Consider the following 21,212-nt stretch of genomic DNA (forward strand, 5'->3'; position numbering starts at 1 on the left):
AGAATCTCAGGAAGGAAATAGCGCCACCTGTTATCTCTCCGACTCCAGTTCATGAGTCTGAACAGAGATCAGTTCCAAGTACTAGTAGTCCTATCCCTAATCACGATAATAAATGTGATAAAATTGATGCTTGTGTTGAAAATGTTGAGAGCAAAAGCAAGGAAGATAATGTCAGCAAGGATGTGATTGAGGTTGATGATGGTGCAGAGACAGATGAGTGTGTGACTCTTGAGGACATGGTAGAACCTGGAAAAGAAGCTTCTCTTATTCCCACTGGAAAAAATGTTGAGAGTGGGAAAATAACAAAACCGGAGGGAGAATGCAATATGTCAGAAGAAAATAAAGATAGAGATGAATCCCTTGATCTTCCGATTGCCCTAAGGAAAGGTACGAGACCATGTACTAAATATCCGTTGCAGAGTTACTTGTCCTATAGTAATTTATCTCCTAAGTTCAAGGCCCTCACTACAAACCTAGACACAGTGGTGATACCAAACAATATACACACAGCATTGGAAAGTCCTGAATGGAAAGCCGCAGTTATGGAAGAAATGAGAGCTCTCAAGAAAAATCATACATGGATCAAGTCAATCTTCCAAATGGTCATAAAGCAGTCGGATGTAAATGGGTGTTCACAATAAAGTATAAGCCCGATGGAATTGTTGACAGATACGAAGCCAGATTAGTGACCAGGGGTTTCACTCAGACGTTTGGGGTTGATTATTCAAAGACCTTTTTGCCAGTTGCAAAGCTAAACACAGTTCGGGTCCTCCTATTTATTGCAGTTAATAAGGATTGGCCCCTTCACCAGCTTGATGTGAAGAATGTCTTTCTCAATAGAGAACTAGAAGAAGAAGTCTATATGAGTCATCCCCCAGGATTTGAGAAACAATTTGATCACCGAGTTTGCAGATTGAGAAAGTCCTTATATGGGCTAAAACAGTCACCATGGGCTTGGTTTGGCAGATTTACTATGTTTGTAAAGTCGCAAGAATATAAACAGGGTCATTCTGATCATACTCTGTTTACTAAAAGGTCTGTATCCGGGAAAATCGCAGTTTTGATTGTTTATGTTGATGACATTGTTATTTCAGGTGATGATACCTCAGAGATTGACCGATTGAAGACAAAGATGGCTGAGGAATTCGAGATCAAGGACCTTGAAAAACTAAGATACTTCCTCGGAATGAAAGTAGCTCGATCAAGAGAAGGAATTTCAGTTTCCCAACGGAAGTATACTCTGGACCTGCTCAAGGAAACAGGTATGACGGGGTGCAAACCGGTTGATACCCTTATAGAAGCAAATGCAAAGTTAAGTAATATAAGTAAAAGTGTTACAGTGAGTAAAGAAAGATATCAATATTGTTGGGAAATTAATATATCTATCTCATACTAGACCCGACATCTCTTATACAGTGAGTATGGTAAGTCAGTTCATGCAGTCACTATACGAAGAACACATGAGGGCAGTAGAGCGCATTTTGAGATATCTGAAAACTTCTCCAGGGAAAGGCTTGATGTTCAGGAAAACTGAAAAACGATGTATCGAAGCTTACACCGATGCTGATTGGGCAGGATTTATAGTAGATAGAAAATCAACATCAGGATATTGTACCTTTGTGTGGGACAATCTTGTTACATGGAGAAGCAAAAAAAACAAGGTCTTGTTGCCAGAAGCAGTACTGAGGCAGAATACAGGGCAATGAGTCTGGGAATCTATGAAGAGATCTGACTTGAAAAAGTCTTGAAAGACCTTGATCAAGAGTATACCAGTCCAATGAAACTCTACTGTGATAATAAAGCAGCCATAAGCATAGCAAACAACCCTGTTCAACATGACAGAACAAAGCATGTGGAGATTGACCGACACTTTATCAAGGAAAGACTCGATAGTGGCAACATTTGTGTTCCTTATATTCCCTCCAATCAACAAATTGCAGATGCCCTAACAAAGGAGCTTCCCAGACAGTTGTTTGACGCATGGATGAGCAAGTTGGGACTTATTGACATCTACGCCCTAATTTGAGGGGAGTGTTGAAATTAGGGTTTTGCGCTCTAGGGGCAATTTTGTCTTTTTCATTATACCCTAGGGTTTCCCTGTTCTCTATTTAGGCTGTTGGTCTACTATATTCCTTTGTATCAGTTTTCTAATAATAATTCCCTTATCCCGTGGTTTTTCTCCCTGATTAGGGTTTTCCACGTAAATTCTTGGTGTGCTATTTTCTTTTCCCTACTCTATTTTTCATCATGTGGAAACCCTCAGATTTGGGTAGGCCTTCAATGAAATCCATTATGATGTCATTCCAAATTTGCTCAGGAATGGGAAGACCTTGAAGAAGATTGGTCGGTGATAAAGTTAGGTACTTTGCTTGTTGGCACACGGTACATTTGGCCACAAACGCCCATACTGAGCTTTCATTCCTGGCCAATACACTTCGCGGGAAAGACGATACGTTTTCAAAGCCCCTTGATGACCCCCCACTGGACTGTTATGGAACTCGACTAACAATAGTGAGACTATTGGTGAGTTTGCCAGAAGGACCAATTGGCCATGATAAGTCAACTACTCCCCATTAACAACATAACCCTCAGGGCTGGTTGATTATTGAGTAAAGCCTGCAAAATTCCATTAAGGGCATCATCTTCTCGAACTTGATCTACAAACACAGACGTGTTAATCCCACCTACCACACTCAGAAATCCAAATTCTATTGTCGGTGGTAATCTGGATAAAGAGTCCGCTGCTGAGTTATCCAATCCCTTCTTGTACTCGATGGTAAAATCATAGCCCATCAGCTTCGCAATCCATCTTTGATATTCACCCGCGATTACTCCTTGTTCGAGTAAAAATTTAAGGCTACGCTGGTCGGTTCGGACCACAAAGTGCGTACCTAAAAGGTAAGCCCGCCATTTCTGAATAACGATTACGATGGCCATGAGTTTTCGTTCCTATGCCACTTTAAACTGGTGTGTCGGTGGTAGAGCTTGACTAAAATACGCTAATGGTCATTGATTTTGCATCCACACGGCGCTCACGCCAATGCCAGACACATCTATTTCCACCACAAATAATTGAGAAAAATCAGTTAATGCCCAACACAGGTATTGACATCATGGCCAACTTCAGACGTTGAAATGCCTCCTTTGTCTCTGAACTCCATGTGAAGCCCCCTTTTTTCAGCACTTGAATTAAAGGCAAGGCAATATAACCGTAATTAGCCACGAACTTACGATAATATCCCGTAAGACCCAAGAATCCACGTAACTCCTTAACATTCTTAGGAGATGGCCAATTCATCATAGCCTCTAGTTTTGTCGGGTCAGCTGCTACACTCTCAGCAGAAATAATATGGCCTAAATATTCAATGCTTATGGCTGCAAATTGACAATTCTTGAAGTTCACCACCAACTGATTATCCCACAGAAATTCCAACACCAATTCCAAATGTGTAATATGATCACCCAAAGAGGGATTGTATATCAGAATATCATTTAAAAAAAACTGACACAAACTTCCTCAAATATGACCAAAGGATATCATTCATGATGGACTGAAATGTGGGCGGTGCATTCTTCAAACCAAATGGCATTACTAAAAACTCGTAATGGCCTTCGTGAGTTCGAAATGCAGTCTTATGAACATCGAACGGTCGCACTCAAATTTGATGGTACCCTGCTTTCAAATCAATCTTAGAAAACACTAGAACCCCAAACAATTGATCGAGTAATTCATCGACAACAAGGATCGGATACTTATCTAGAACAATGGCATAGTTCAACGCACGATAATCAACACAGAAGTGCAACTGCCATCTTTCTTCTTCACAATAACACTAGGCTAGAAAATGGGTTGCGACTAGGCTGAATTACTCCTGCTAAAGCATCTCTCAGACCAGTCGTTCAATTTCATCATTTTGAAATTGTGGGTATCGATACAACCTTACATGCACAAGATCAATAGCATGATCATATGACCTCTCTGGTGGCAATGCTCCCAAAGGTTCAAATACGACTAAAAATTTTTGCAACAGCCCTGCCACAACACTCGGAATATTAACCAAGCCACTAAGTCTCCCCTCCTCTATATCAGTAACCCCTATTTGTTGTTCCATGGTGCTAAGTTCAATCAGCATACCTTGGTCCTCCTTCCCTAAAGACTTCATCATTGATTTAAGCGAGATTTATGATTTAACCAAACTTTGATCTCCACACAAGTGCACGAGGCATTCCCCGATCCAGAAATCCATCTCTGATAATTGATAATTGAATTGGATTTTCCCTAGTGTTTCCAGCCAAGTGACTCCCAAAATAACATGGGCACTGCCAAGGGGAAAAGGTAGAAAATCATGTATAATAGATAATTCAGAGATAGTTAAGAGCACATCTCGAAAAACTCCTGCAGTTCGGATAGTCCCACCCGTCCCTAACACGACACCATACCCCTTAGATGGCAATACCCCGGTAGTTTCAGCTCAGCCACCACTTCCTCAAATATGTTGGGTGTCGCACCTCCATCTATTAACACGACAACCTTCTTTCCACGAATTTCTCCTTTAATCTTTAACGTCTTAGGAGAGTCAATCCGGCCAAATAGTTTGATGAGAGATATACTATTTCCGCTTCCATAAAGTCCGTAGCTTACCCACCTTCCACAGACTTCAACATCCCGTCTAATTCCTCCGGATAATCTCCTAGGTCCTCACTTTCTTAGACGACGAACACATTCAACTCACCCTTAGGGCATTGATGCCCAACACTGAATTTCCCATCGCATTTGAAACATATCCCCTTATCCTTCTTACTTTGCATCTCACTATCGGTCAATCGACGATAAGGAGCCGCTGAAGGGGTGTATTTGCCCCCAGAAGATCGAGCCGACAGGGAAATTATCAAAGTCGAAGACATTACTGAACTCCGATGAGGGCTGATTGTAATAATGCGAGCTGAGTTATTTGTATTGGTATTAGCATTTGAATTGGAATTGGGCCCATTTGTACTTGAAGTAGTCGGCCCAGTTGACCCACTCTTGCTTGTAGCAGTGGGGCTGCTCGACACCCCTTTAATTCTTTTCATTTCAATTGTCAAATCATCCTCCATGACTTAGGCCAACTCCAACTTGGCCGTAAGGCCCACTTGGTTTAGCTTTCTCATTTCACTCTATATATTTTCCTTAAGCCCACACATGAACTTGCTTTTTTAGGGCTTCATCACTCATGCCCTTAAGGCCCACCAAAAACTGCTCAAAACGTGGTTGATATTTGATAGTTAATAGAAATACAAGTTACTATAGCCTTTTACTTAGAATTATGAGGGTTGATGAGCAGAATATGTGTTGATATTGATAAGAATTCGTGTGAAAAAATGAGCTTGCATCAATCAGTGCTGAAAATTTTCGCTAACGCTATATCACGCGTTATCTTGCGTCAAAATGTCTATTTTTGTAGTTATCGCAGGAATCGATCGCATGCGTTGATCCCAGTCCATTGCAAAGTTGATCGCATGCGTTGATTTTCATGAAGACAAGTTCGTCGTATGGAATGCTGCAACTACAGAGTGATAGTCGTGATAGAGGATGATTGTAAAGTGGATGGGATGCATTAATACTTCAAAAGACACAACCATGATGCATACCTCAAGAGTGTCAAAGAGATAAGGTCATGATGACATTTCACCCACCGCGACAAGAATGACAGTGATTCAGAGTGGGATTACCAATGTTGTCGGCATTTGAGCTCTATAAATAGAGCCTTGGAGCCCAAATTCAAAGCATCAAAGTCTCTACCTTAGGCAGATTCTTGTGATCACAGATGAGAGCATGAGTAGACAGTCTTTGAGAATTCTTCATTCCCACAACCCTTTCCGAGTGACGACCGAAGCTTCGCCAGAGATAGAGCTCGAGAGAGAGACTACTCCACCACCCATCCATGACACCACCGGCAGCCTTGACATACATCTGATGGAAGCAAAAGATTGCCTACATCTAGTCTTCCATCTATCTTCTTACCTTTGTATTGTATTACATTTTGGCTTAAGACATTAATACATTTTGTAATCAATGCACTTCTTTAGTTATTTCAACACCATGTTCATCATCTTCTTTTACTTCATCATCTTTCACTTTCATTGCAATAAGTTAAGTGTAGATTGCAAGAGTTATCAAATACTCAATCATGCGGCCTAGAGATAGGACGCATGTAGCAAACCACCTAGAGGTATGCGTCGCATAAGTATAGTGAGTCAATCCTCTTTGCTTAGTGCGAGACTATCACAATGCTTGTCTATGAGTTGAGTAACTATTACCAACTGCCTAAGAGGGTAAGTAATGGAATTTGTTAAGCAAAGTAAGCAGTGTTCCTAGAGATAGGAATAGTCTTATGCTCAACGTAACTATGCATTATAGAGATATAAGCATGTGGCTGACCACCAAGAGGTGTGCGATGCGCGGCAAGCTGGGATTACCCTTGCGATCAACTTAACGACTTGGTGAAATTCTATCCCCCAACCCTACTCTTCTATGCATCTCATTACACGTTAACAGTTGCCGCATCTCTACCAATTCTCATAGTCAAACTTAAATTGCTCAGTCTGTTTAGCTAGGAGTAGGAGTAGCTAATGTCTAATTGACTTCTTTCTTTTTACTTTTATTCAGCGCCTCAAACACATCACTTTACAAACATCTTTTAGTTATAAGTCCCTGTGTTCGACCTTGCGTTTTTGTTATACTTGGCGAGAGGGCAAGAAAACTTATGGCAGGAACGCATGGCCATCGCAAACACGATTAACACATACCGTATATCCTTTAGATTATCGTGTGATCATCGCATATACCCATATCGCACATTTTGTTTCATCAACGCATGATCAATGCATGACCATTCGACGCATATCAACATCAAAATCAGAAGTACATTTCCTCGCACCAATATTTCCGAACATTCGTCTCCTGCTGCAGCTTCATCAACCGCACGTGTTTATCTCCTTGGTTCGACGGTCAAAAACGTTTCCACAACAGCTGTCGAAACTCCACCCAACTCTCTATTTTAACACAATCGTCTTGCTATTGGTACTAGTCCAAGGCTTCCCCCTCCAAGCATAGAACTGCAGCATCCAGCTTATCCTTTTCTATTAAGCGATTCACCACAAAATATATTTCAACCCAATGTAGCCACCCATCGACATTCCACCTCCCTGTGAGGCATCCAGTAGTATATGAGAGGAAGAAGGGTAAGAGATGAAGTGTGGACACTGAAACAAAGGGAAGGTACCAACAAGGGGGATCACAGGAGAAACAAACCATTAAAGGGCGACTGTGCGTTGTGAAGATATGCACGGAAGGAGAGGACCAGTGATTTAGGGTATTTGTAGAGTTTTGGAAGGGAGAGTAGCAGGAATGTTTTTGGGAGTGAAACTCTTGGGAGAGACGTCCTCTCGAATTGCCAATTATCCTTTTCTTTATGCTTCCTATCGTCTTTGCTTACTATCGTGTATTTCTGAGTTAAAAACTCTTGTTTGAACTGTTGAAATGGTGTTTTAGCCCTAAGGGCGTTTTAGTCTTTTTCTTAGTGTCTACTGTCTAGGGTTTCTCTCAGTTTGGTTATTTATACCTGTCCTGTGTTGAGTACTGTGTATCAAAAAATTAGAAAGAATAAAATTCTCTTATCGTGGTTTTTCTCCATAATCTAGGGTTTTCACGTAAATCTGTGTTTGTTTCTTCTCTTCTCTTTTCAATATGGTATCAGAGCATGGTGACGAAACTCTGACCGTCATCGATGAGAACAAACCAGAGACTCCAACAGCAACCTCCATTGGAACAGGGGGATCCATGAACGCTGAAGTTGTCGCAACCATACGAGAAGCCGTTGAGCATTATTTTCACGCCGCGTTGCCTCAACTCCTCAGATCCATGTCAGATCCAAACTCCAGTCGGTGGACTTCCTTAGCAGACCCGACCAACAGGGCTCACAGACCCGATCGATGCACGGACCCGAGCTCCTCCACGACGCACGGACCAACAGAGCTCACAGACCTGACCCGACCAGCGATCGATTGATCGAAGCCTCGCCATCCGCAACCTAGCCGATCTCCCACGCACGATTCCTCCTCCGATTCAGCGCGACCCATCTGATTTGCCACGAGTTCTTCCTCAGATCCCGCTGATGCAAGGAAAGCCGCCAGCCCCGGAAGTTTTTGCACAGCCCGATTTCACCTCTGCTCGTGATTGCCGATCTTCAGGCGACCTTCAGTCTCTGTTTGCGAGTCAACCGCCAGCCCTAGCACACATACCAAATCGTTCCTCTGCTGCGTGGATGACCCATTCTTCTCAACCGGTTCAACCAAACCCGGTCCAGTCAAACCAGTATAGTCATCCAATTCCCAGCCCTTCTTTTGGTCCTTCCTCTAGCCAAAATGAAGCTACTTTTTCATGGATTTATGGGCAAAACCAACCTATGGCAAATTTTGGTGGAACCGTTGGCTTTGAACAGTTGGCAAACTTACAGCAGCAAATATCGACTCTTAGATCCACGACAAGTCCTACAACTGGTTTTCATCCCCATCCACATTCAAACCTCTCTTTATGCTCAGAAACACCGGTAAATGCTTACTCTACTTTACCTGTAGCAAATATTACGTCCGGTTCTGTGAGAAACTCTACAGAGATTTCTATTGGTGAGAAACTTAACGGCCAAAATTACTTCTCTTGGTCCCAATCGGTGAGAATGGTCCTTGAGGGACGTCACAAGTTCGGGTATCTAACTGGAGAAATACAAGACCAAACCCTGATGATCCCCAGGAACGTATATGGAAAGAAGAGGACTCTCTTCTTTGCTCAATTCTGATAAACAACATGGAACCCCAGATTGGGAAGCCACTTCTGTACTCAGCCTCCGCTCGAGATATTTGGGAAGCTGTCCAGAAGCTCTATTCAAAGAGGCAAAATACCTCATGTCTTTATACCTTAAGGAAACATGTTCATGAGTGCAAACAAGGGACTTTTGACATAACGTCTTATTTCAATAAATTGTCCCTGTTGTGGCAAGAAATGGATTTGTGTCGCGAAGTCGTGTGGAATTGTCCTGTCGATGGAGTTCAGTACTCAAAGATTGAGGAGGCGGACCGGGTGTATGATTTTCTAGGTGGCTTAAACCCTAAATTTGATGGTGTCCAAAGTCGGATTTTGGGACAGAGACCAATACCATCTCTGATGGAAGTATGCTCAGAAGTCAGGTTGGAAGAGGACAGAACCAGTGCTATGAGTGGCACTAGCATCAACCACTTAGACTCTGCTGCATTTGGGGCCAAGTCCTCGGGACCAGAAAGCAACAAACAGAACGGAAAGTCCCCACCAATCTGTGAGCATTGTAAGAAACCGTGGCACACCAAAGATCAATGCTGAAAGTTACACGGTCGCCCATCGAATGGCAAGCGACGGCCTGCGAATGATAAATCTAAAACCGATCGGGCCCTTGTCAGTGGAACAGGGGATGGTACGTCATCAATCACCAGCCAGGTAGAGTCAATTATGGTTGGAACCGGCAATGTCGTGCAATCAAGTACTTCTCAGTCTTTTAGCTTCTTGGTTGAAGGGGATGAATCGTGGATTCTTGACTCAGGAGCAACAGACCACCTAATTGGATCATCTAATCAATTCCTCTTTTATTATCCAAGTGCGGGAAACGAGAGAATATGAATTGCAGATGGGTCCTTTGCTTCCGTTGCTGGGAAAGGTCACTTATCTCCTATTCAAGGGTTAATTTTACAGAATGTCTTGCATGTGCCAAAAATATCTTATAACATGCTATCTGTCAGTAAAATAACCAGAGATCTGAATTGCAATGTCGTTTTCTCATCGAACAATGTTTTGTTTCAGGACCTGAGCTTGGGGAAGACGATTGGCACTACCCAGCACAATAGAGGGCTCTACTTCCTCTTAGAGGATGCTTCCTCTAGGAGTTTATCTAGCACTTGTTTACTGTCTTCCCTTAGAGGGTGTTTGATAAATGGGTATGAGTTGAGTTGAGTTGCGGGGGTATTTATTACCCATGTTTGTTAAGCCCATAAAGAAAACCTATGGGTTATTAAAACCCCCCCTTTTTACCCACTCAAAACTCTCCTTTTTATCCCTCAAAACTAGGACCTTTATATTTAATATGATTGTTTTCAAAACTTATTATATTAGAGAAATATTAGACCTTTTATATTAGAGAAATATTGTTGTTTTGCTAGAAGTCGATGGTTGAGGATTGGATTAATGTAGAGGTCGAACGTTGAGAACTCGATAAACAAGAAAAAACTTGGAAACAATGTATATTAGGGTTGTCGTAGGTTGAAGTTTCGACATAAATAACTCGACAAACAAAAAATTTGAAAAACAATATGTATAAAGGGTTACATAAGTCGAAAACTTCAACCCTGTACAAGTGGAAATCTCGCTAATTTTGTGATGAGGATCTCGCTCTAGAAGGAAATCTCGCTAGAAAGTTGGACTGAATCTTGCTAATTTTGTGATGAAGATCTCACTCTAGAAGGAAATCTCGCTAGAAATGTCGACTGTTGAAATGCAGAGCACACAAATGGTAGACTTGCATCGTGGCAAAAATGAGAAGTATGAGCTAAAAGCGAGATCGTTGAGAGCGAGATTCATTGAGATCGAGACCAAAACGAGATCATTGAGAGCAAGATTTTGAGCGAGAAAGTGGGAGAGAGCGAGATTGGAGAGAGCAAGACCAGTGAGAAAGTTGGAGAGAGCGAGAGTGGAGAGAACGAGATTTGAGCAAGAAAGTGGGAGAGAGCGAGAGCAGCCTCATGAGCGAAATCCTCCTCATGAGCGAATCTCGCTAATTTTGTGATGAGGATCTCGCTTTAGAAGGAAATCTCGCTAGAAATGAGGATCTCGCTCATGAAGATCCTCACAAGCGAGATTCTCCTCATGAGCAAGATCCTCATTGTTTTTTTTTTTTTTTTATGGAAATATGTTATTTCTATTACTTGACTTTTATATTGTATTTACTTGGCTTTTACTACCAACGTGGTTGCTACTTACTTTCAACTAACACTCAAATTAATTTCACTCTTTAATTAATGAGGTTAAATTAATTTCACTCTTTAATAAATGAGGTTAAATTAATTTCACTCTTTAATAAATGCACCCAACTCTCTCCAACAACTACTTCTTTCTCCCTATTCTATTTATAGATGACTTCCCACTCATACGTTTTATATTTCCCACTGTCTTTCTCCACTATATTTCCACTGTCTTTTTCCACGTTTTTTATTTCCACTATCTTTCTCCACTAAAAAAGGTATGCTTTTGTTGGTTACTCTTTAGTTCAATTTATTTTATTTTTTTTTTTTGGTTACTTCTTAGTTCAATTTATTTATTTTATTTCTAATCTAACTATCATTATTTTGCGTCTCTTGTGGGTCTAAACTAATTGCACAAATCATTCCTAATTAGTTTGAGGAGGGTTTTTATTTTGAGGTTAAGAGTATCTCCCTTTTTTTAGGACTTTTTTTTTTTTTTAATGGAAATATATTATTTGTTAATTGTTAATCACATTTTTTGAAATACTAGTTCAAAATTTTTTTATTAATGGTTTGGCGACATTATATTTTTTAATCTGATACTTCTCAAATTTTTATGAATTATGGGTGAAATAGTACTATTATGTAATTTTTTTTATCTAATAATAAGTTCATTTCAATGGGTGAAAAACAATGAGGATCTCGCTCATGAGGAGAATCTCGCTCTTCTCATGAGCGAGATCCTCATTGAGAAATAACATCATAAATCTAAACTATAACCCAATATGCCCAATACCGACGCTTGACATCGTTTGCTATTCTTTCTTAAATCATGAAACATAATCCGCCAAATACCTTACCCTTTCAGGAATAACTTGCGTATCCCTTTCCCTATAAAGATGGATACTGTGAAGACCTCTTTTCGATCATGAGAATTATTTCGCACTCTCAAATACAGTTGTTCATAACACTAACCACGTTATTGAACAACTACCGAAGGATAGAGAGACAACCGACATATGCTAGGCACTGCATTAGGCAGTTGACCTTCTTCGCCTAATTTACGAGAGTGACTTGGCATGTCGTGAAAGCACCCGAATGGATAGACGTGCCTTTACGATTCTATGTAATATGCTACAGTCGACTGGTGTTTTGGAACCAACAAGATGTATGGACGTCGAAGAGATGGTTGTGATATTCCTACACATTCTCACACGATGTCAAGAATCGAGTAGTACGAGAAACTTTTCGAGGTGTGGTGAGACAGTTTCGAGATATTTCAACGCAGTTCTTAGGGCAGTCTTACAACTTCAAACTGTTTTGTTAAGAAAACCAGAACCGATCACAAATACATGTACCGATGGAAGATGGAAGTGTTTCAGGTACAAAAAGTACTCAGTTTTTTACATGAATACGTCATAAATTATGCATGCAACGATAGATTTTTTTTTTTTTTAATTCATTCTTATCACTTGAGAGAAACAGAATTGTCTAGGTGCGTTAGACGGCACATACATTAAAGTGAATGTTAGTGTCGTCGATCGACCTCGATATAGGACGAGAAAAGGGAGAGATTGCCACAAACGTTCTTGCGGTGTGTGATCAAAATGGGGAGTTCGTCTTCGTTTTGCCAAGGTAGGAAGGGCCTACAGCCGATTCAAGAGTTCTTAGGGATGCGGTTTCGCGACCGTACGGATTGAGGGTTCCAAAGGGTATTATAATAACCGTATACGTTATTTAAACATGCGTACCTGCCACAACACATGTGCATGACATTTCGAAACGTGTACAGGATACTATTACCTATGTGATGCTGGATACCCCAACGCTGAAGGATTCTTGGCGCCGTACAGAGGGGAACGATACCATCTCTCTGATTGGCGTGGAGCAAGAAATGCACCGACAACTGCAAGAGAATTTTTCAACATGAAACATTCTTCAGCAAGGAACGTTATCGAGCGAGCGTTTGGGTTGCTAAAGGAACGGTGGGCTATTCTTAGGGGAAAATCATTCTACCCAATACAAGTCCAATGTCGAACAATAACTGCATGTTGCCTTATTCACAACTTGATCACAAGGGAGATGGGAATCGGTGCAATGCTTGACGTGCCCTATGAGGAGAATTCTACATCAGTTGGTCTTGATGGGGATCATATTGAATTTGTTGAATCATCAGAGGAATGGACCAAGTTCAGGGATGACTTAGCAATCGAAATGTTTACTCAATGGCAAAGAGCCTGATTATTCAATGTTCATTGCTTACTTTTCTTTTACTACTGAATGGAATTTAATTATGGAACATTCTAAGTATGTCGTGAAAATGTTTTGTGCCAAGACTCTGTGTGAACAAGTTAAATTGGAACATATAATTTCAGCAGTTTATCCTTTGTTTGTGCATGTGTTTAATTTATAGCATCTTTTCATTCAATAAACGTATGCATGCAACATAATGACAAGTAATGGTAAGAGGTCTAAACACATATGGTTGAAGGGGGAGGACGCTAAGTTGGTGGAAGCTCTATTGTATTTGGTGGAGACCGGTTGGAGGTCCGATAATGGGACGTTTCGACCAGGATACCTACAACACTTAGAGCGAATTCTGCATGAGAAAGTGCTTGGGTGCGCACTGAATCAGAACACCATTGAGTGTAAGGTGAGGAGTTTGAAGAAACAATACAATGCAGTATCAGAGATGTTAAGTCAGTCGGGGTTCGGCTGGAACGAGGAGTTCAAATGTGTCCAGGTTAAGAAGGAGATTTTCGATCTTTGGGTCGGGTAAGATTCTAGAAAAAAAAATGTACGGATACGTGTTATAATATAAATATTAATAAAGTGTATGTATATCAATGCAGAGTCATCCCAATGCGAAGGGGATGTGGAATAAGTCATTCCCACATTACGATGACCTCTCCATCGTATTTAGGAAAGACAGATTAATAGGACAATCAAGTGAGGACCCATACGTGATGGTTTGAAGATGAGATTCGACTTGGATCACAAGACTGTCACACCCCTGAGGTTCGCCAGACAGAATCACCATTAAATCAAGATGAAATAGATGAAGAGCCAGCAGAGCAATCTACAGGTAAAGCAAGTGTACCTACCGAGTCATCTCGAGGCAGTAAGAGGAAGAGGTCATCATTCCAAGCTGAAATGATCGACATCATGAGATCGACTGTTGAAATACAAAGCACACACATGGGTAGACTTGCATCATGGCAAAAGGAGAGTATGAGCTGGAGTTCGAGCGTCGGAAGGAAGTAGTAAATGCCATATACAGCATTGATGGCCTGGATGAGGATGATCAGGTCACCCTTATTGACCTCGTTGTCACAGACATTCAGAAGACAGATTGCTTCCTTGCAGTACCAGAACACGTACGGAAGAGGTACTGCCTCCGTCTACTAGGAAGAAACATGTAGACTGACCACACCCTTATATTTTGTCTATAGTTCTTTTGGATAACAGCAAATGGACAATGGACTGTCATGTCGAAAAAAATGTTAACTTTTGCATACTTGAAAATATGTAATTTTTGTGTTTGTAAATATAACTAATATTATAAGTATCGAAAGAACATATTTTGTGAATTTTTTTTGGATATATATACATACAAACATTCAATATGAAATATATATACCTTCAATATATATACATACAATATACAATATACCAATTAATTGAGCAGCAATATGAAATATATTTTGTTGGTATGTTTTACCGATTGAAGAGAATTAGAATTATTGACAGTTTTTGAAAAGAATAATATGAAAATAATCTATTATGTTCTACAAATTGAGATCGTCCAGTTTATGTCATAAATGATTTGAGAAAATACGTGTATATTTGAAAATTAATCGACAATAGCAAAGCATAAAACTAAAAAAATAAAAGAATGAAATAAAAAACAAACAAGAAAAAAATAGAACTAATCTCATTCACCAAAAAACTGCATCAGATCCTCCACTCAACTCAACTCAACTCTGCACAACAAACACAGATAATTTAACTCTCCATATAATAATTCCACTCACCAACTCAACTCTCTACTTTTATCACATACCAAACACACCCTTACTATTTCTGAAACTGATTTCCTATTATGGCATTTTCGTCTTGGACATCCAAATTTTCATTATATGAAGTATTTATTTCCACATTTGTTTCGTAATGTTAATATTTCATCTTTATCTTGCGATGTGTGTATTCGTGCAAAACCTCGGGTGTCTTTTACTTCCCAGCCTTACAAACCTTCTCAACCTTTCCACCTAATACATAGTGACGTGTGGGGCCCATCTAATATCACAATCGTGACGGGTAAGCGGTGGTTTGTCACCTTGATAGATGATCACACTCGTCTTACATGGGTGTTCCTTCTTACGGATAAGTCCGAAGTGACTATAGTCTCTCAGCAATTTTACACCACTGTCGAAACCCAGTTCAATGCCAAAATTGCTATCCTTCGGAGTGACAATGGCCGTGAGTTCGTTAACCAATCCCTCCGTGAGTTTTTAAACTCTAAAGGTATCATCCACCAAAACTCCTATGCCTATACACCACAACAAAATGGGATGGCCGAATGAAAAAATCGTCACCTTATTGAGGTTGCTCGGGCACTCATGATCCCTGCGTCCTACCCTCGTACCTATAGGGAGATGCTGTACTCACTGCAGCCCATCTCATAAATCGAATGCCTTCCCGAGTTCTCAAGTTCCAGACTCCCTTAGCCCATTTCAAAGAGTCATTCTCTTCTACCCGTCTTTTCCCAGATGTTCCTCTTCGAGTGTTTGGTTGGGTATCCTTTCCATCAACGTGGCTACAAATGTTATCAACCGTCTTCTCGAAAGTACTTTATCACCATGGATGCCACCTTTCAAGAAGATAAACCTTTCTTTCCCGTTAGTCCTCTTCAGGGAAAGACTTCGAGTGAAGAGGCTAACACGTCATTCACTTATTCCATTCCCGTAGACTTGTTTCTTGAACCCATTCCTGACACTAATAATCCTGGCCCACCCATTCCTGACAATCCTATCCTTCCTACAAAATAAGTTCCTTGGATAACCTACTATCAGAAGAATCTACGAAAGGAAATAGTTCCCCCTGCTGCTCCGCCGGAAGGTGTTCAAGAGTCAGAACCAAAGCCAGCTCTAGGTAACCATACTTTTGATAATAATAACTCTATTGAAAGTAATGCAGTGAACACTGACGATGCAGCGAACCTTGGCAAAATTAGGGAGGATGAGAGTAATGAATTTCCCCTTGATGATGTTCAGGAGACTGAAAATGTGCAACAGATGAAGACAGAGGAAAAGGGTAACAAGACTAGTGAGATTGATGCTACCCTAGACTTACCAATTGCTCTACAAAAGGGAACGAGGTCCTGCACCAAGTACTCTATGAAAAGCTTTTTATCTTACAGTAGCTTGTCAACAAGATTTAAGGCCTTCACCACTAGTCTGGACACCGTGACAATTCCGGGAAATGTGTACAAGACTCTGGAAATTCCTAAATGGCGAACCGCAGTTATGGAAGAGATGCAAGCCCTCAAGACCAGCAAAACATGGGATCTAGTTGCTCTTCCTAGAGGTCACAAAACAATCGGGTGAAAATGGGTGTTCACAACCAAATACAAGTCTGATGGAACTCTCGACAGATATAAGGTCAGATTGGTTGCGAAAGGATTCACTCAAACATATGGAGAGGATTACTCAAAAACCTTCTCGCCGGTGGCAAAACTCAACACTATTTGGGTTCTTCTCTCTGTTGCTATGAACCTAGACTGGCCTCTACATTAGTTGGATGTAAAAAATGCGTTTCTAAATGGTGAGTTGGAAGAAGAGGTTTATTCTCCCCTCCTCCAGGGTTTGAAGCACAGTTTGGGAGTCAGGTTTGCAAGTTAAAGAAGTCTTTGTATGGTCTAAAACAGTCCCCTAGAGCCTGGTTCGATCGCTTCACTACCTTTGTCAAAACCCAGGGGTACATTCAGGGTCACTCTGATCACACCCTGTTCACTAAGAAATCAGCACCAGGAAAAGTAGCAGTGTTAATCGTATATGTTGACGATATTATTCTATCAGGGAATGATTCTGTAGAAATTGACAAGTTGAAATAGAAGATGGCAGAAGAGTTTGAGATTAAAGATCTTGGTACTTCGAGGTATTTCCTAGGCATGGAGGTAGCAAGATTAAAGGAAGAGATTTCAGTGTCTCAGAGAAAATATACGTTAGACCTTTTACAAGAGACTGGGATGACTGGATGTAAACCTGCAGATACTCCGGTTGAGGTTAACAGTAATCTAGTAAATTCAGTAGATGACGTCCCAGTGAACAAGGAAAGATATCGACGACTTGTAGGGAAGCTGATATATCTCTCACACACCAGACCTGATATTTCATATGCTGTGAGTTTGGTAAGCCAGTTTATGCAAGCCCCGTATGAGAGACACATGGAAGCTGTTACTCGGATTCTGAGATATCTAAAGTCAACACCTGGGAAGGGCTTGATGTTCAGGAAAAATGATAGAAGATGCATTGAAGCCTACACTGACTCAGACTGGGCCAATTCCGCTATTGATAGGAAGTCAACCTCAGGGCATTGTACCTTCGTATTGGGAAATCTTGTTACATGGAGGAGTAAGAAACAGGGTGTCGTGGCTAGAAGTAGTGCCGAAGCTAAATACAGAGCTATGAGCTTGGGTATCTGTGAGGAAATTTGGTTGAAGAAGGTATTAGATCTTCACCACGAGAGTCATGACCCGGATGAAACTCTACTGTGACAACAAGACTGCCATTAATATTGCTAATAACCCTGTTCAGCATGACAGAACCAAACATGTTGAGATTGACCGACATTTTATCAAAGAGAAACTAGACAACGGTAGCATTTGTGTTCCTTATGTCCCATCCAGTCAACAAATTGCGGATGTTCTGACTAAGGAGTTACCTAGACAGACGTTTGACACTTGTATTAGCAAGTTGGGCCTCATTGATATTTATGCCCCAACTTGAGGGGAGTGTTGAAATGGTGTTTTAGCCCTAAGGGCGTTTTAGTCTTTTTCTTAGCGTCTACTGTCTAGGGTTTCTCTCAGTTTGGTTATTTATACCTATCCTGTGTTGAGTACTGTGTATCAGAAAATTAGAAAGAATAAAATTCTCTTATCGTGGTTTTTCTCCCTGATCTAGGGTTTCTCCGTAAATCTGTGTTTGTTTCTTCTCTTCTCTTTTCAATAGGAACACGATATTACTGGTTGTTGGTTAATACTATATCTCAAGGGAAGTCTGAATACCCTAATTATTGGCATTGGGTGTCTGGTCGGAATGTGTTTGTGTTATTTCTTGTGCAGGTGAACCGGATTCCTAACACTCCCCTTTGAAAATTGGTACCTCCAACTTGCGTAATCGCATGTTGAAGAGGGGAACTTCATGGTTATACGGGGCACAAGAAGCACTAATTGCTTCCCCACTTATCAGGTTTGCGTTCTGAATCACTCTTCCCCTCTTGAACCGATTCCACTACCGCCAATCTTTTTCCTTTATCAATGATCGTTCTCTCTGACGAGTTCATCTCCATCATACTATATAATGCATCGATCCTTTGCATCACCAACTCGAAATTTTTGTCCAATTTTTGTTCTGCCCTAACTCAATTCACTTTTGCTTCGTCAAACTTGGTTGCCAATCCGATCACCTTCTCTCCCAACTCCATCATTCTTGCTTCCATTCTTCCCCCCATTCCAAAAACAACCCCTCTGATACCAAAATTGTAGGCCTAAGCCTCAATTTTATTTATCAACAACAGGGGGAAGTATTCAAGAGCTTCCCAATCTCTCCCAATTTCTCATTAGAGACCTATTGCACAATGATATTCAAAAGATACCCCTTTCTCATACTCATCCTCTATTTATAACGGCCCTTCTCATAATAAACGATATTCCCGGGCCCACATACTAACAACCTACCTCATGTATTTCCTCTCTTATGCCTATGTATATACACTTTTACCCTTAGGGGTCTATCACACTTATTGTCATATTAAATATTATTGTTATAAACATTAAAAAATATAGAGAAATAGCAAAGAAGCATGGAAATACTTAACCCTCCTTGATTCTATTTAGTGCCTAGGGTGGGGGTCCTAAGTGTATGGTTTCAGATTGAACATCCTATGTGTATCAAACAAGGGTTTAAATAACCACCTGCTGTGGCGTCCTAGTGAGTAGTGATCATAGGGGCCAATGAAAAACCTAAATGGTTTAGAGGAAATGAATGCAAACCATGATAACCACCTAGGATTTATTCTCTGGCGACCAATGTAATAAAGTCAAGTAGTTGTTTTGTGCTATTAATCATGGTACAAACAAGTTCCCAGACACTTACAAATATAAAAAAGAATAATAAATAAAACAAAGGTTCAAAAATTGGTATCCATCACTGCATGAAATCAACATAGCAAATAACCTCTCATTTTTTCTGACTACGTTGGCAATTTATAAGAACATCACGGGACAAACGATCTTAATACTCCAACAGCTGATCATACACCTGAATTTTTCTTTTGGAAAAAGAGATTTCATTGAATGAATGAAATAGGGAAAACCCAACACCTAAAGGTGATTACAAGAAGTCTCCAATTGAAAAGAAAAATAGATAAGTATAAGAAGTAAAATGAGGGTCATGGTCAAATTTACAGCAATTAGAGTCCATGAAAAGTCGATCATACACCTGATTCTTTTAGCACATAATATTAATTATATGGTATAGTACATAATTGAAATACCGGTCTTCGGTTTTAAAAAAGATATAGCACACGCAAGAAGTACAAAAGAGCAACATAAAAACATGTGAGATCTTTATAGTGAGAATATTTAAGCAGAGGTTCCCAAATGTCTTCCCAAGACAACTCAATTCCTTTCCTTGAATCATGTTTATAAACAAATCACGATGGAGAAAATTAAGTGATAAATGTCAAGCAAGATAGCAACCAGACTCCCCATAGAAGCAATATCATGAGACGAGGGATGCACGAATACCTTGTTCAATAATGATATCAATCACCAAGGAAAGAGGAACATGCTTCTCAATTTTTGTGGTGCCCCAAAAAGGTATGAATGAAGGTCTTGAAACCTTAAAGGGAGAAAAAGCAAAGTTAAAAACAATAAAAGCATACAAGAATTACCTCCTTCACTTCCTTTCTTTTGAAAAATATACAGTTTCACAGTTTTGAAGGGGCAAAACCAAATGACCTAAAAGAAGTGAACCTTGTAAACTATTTCTGTAGGAGTGACATATAATTTACGCGATGAAAAATCCTTCTGAAGCACATATCTCCTATATGGCAGATATAGTAGCATGATTATCCCAAAACCCCAAGCTAAAACCAGCAGCAATGATATAGAAAGCCATATAATAGTGTCATATTGAACACTGTATCTCCCAAATTCCTTGAAAGACGCTTCATACAGAATCTGTTCAGAGCAATCTGCAGCTTCATCAATATCCAACTCACATATCAGATCGGATAGAAGATGATCCTTCGAGTGCTGGCATTGAGATAGACCCTCTGTGTGTCCCATCAACATTTCTTCAAGCACTAAATAAATGAAATTATGATAAAACTTAGTAGGCTAAAAATCACTTTTGGTCCTGAACTTACATTATAGTAATCATTTAATCCCTGAACTTTGATTTGTATGGATTTGGTCTATGTACTTTCGAATTTGTAATAATTTAGTTTTTGAACTCTAGCATGTAACAAGTTACTCCATGGACTTTTAAATTTGTAACAATTTGAGTCTATATCGTGAAAAATCTCATCAAACTTTATAGTCAATTGTGATTATTTAACAACTTTCTTAAAACACCAATGAACCCATAAGCTTAAGGTGATGTGCCAAGGCCCGAAGGGAAATTTAATATTATATCAACATTTGAACGCCCCTCACTTGTGGGCTTTGAAGTGTGTAGAAGACACAAAATGTTGAAATCAATATTAAATTGAGAGTAATCACATTACAGGAGTTCGAACACAAGACTTCCTGATACAATCTTAAATCCCAATGAACTCAAAAGCTTAAGTTGATGGGCGAAGAAAATTTTATTTTTTTTTCCTTTTTTTTTGAAATAGAAAGAAAGCTTTTCATTGAAGAAATGGAAAGAGGCTAATGCTCGGAGTATAGTGAAACGAAATAAGCA

General features: G+C 40.1%; 1 protein-coding gene across 1 annotated transcript in view; it reads right to left on the reverse strand.

Annotated features, from left to right (window-relative positions):
• LOC120069855 overlaps positions 1-21,212 on the reverse strand; it is a 59,113-nt gene that overhangs the window by 32,526 nt on the left and 5,375 nt on the right. The window contains exons 2-3 of the mRNA XM_039021672.1: positions 20,279-20,610; positions 20,051-20,144 (exon numbers count right to left, since the gene is read on the reverse strand). Coding sequence (XP_038877600.1) covers positions 20,051-20,144; positions 20,279-20,599 — 415 coding nt within the window. The 5' untranslated portion in view covers positions 20,600-20,610. The remainder of the gene's footprint in view (positions 1-20,050; positions 20,145-20,278; positions 20,611-21,212) is intronic.

This window comes from Benincasa hispida, unplaced genomic scaffold (assembly GCF_009727055.1).
Source record: "Benincasa hispida cultivar B227 unplaced genomic scaffold, ASM972705v1 Contig633, whole genome shotgun sequence".
Taxonomy (NCBI): domain Eukaryota; kingdom Viridiplantae; phylum Streptophyta; class Magnoliopsida; order Cucurbitales; family Cucurbitaceae; genus Benincasa; species Benincasa hispida.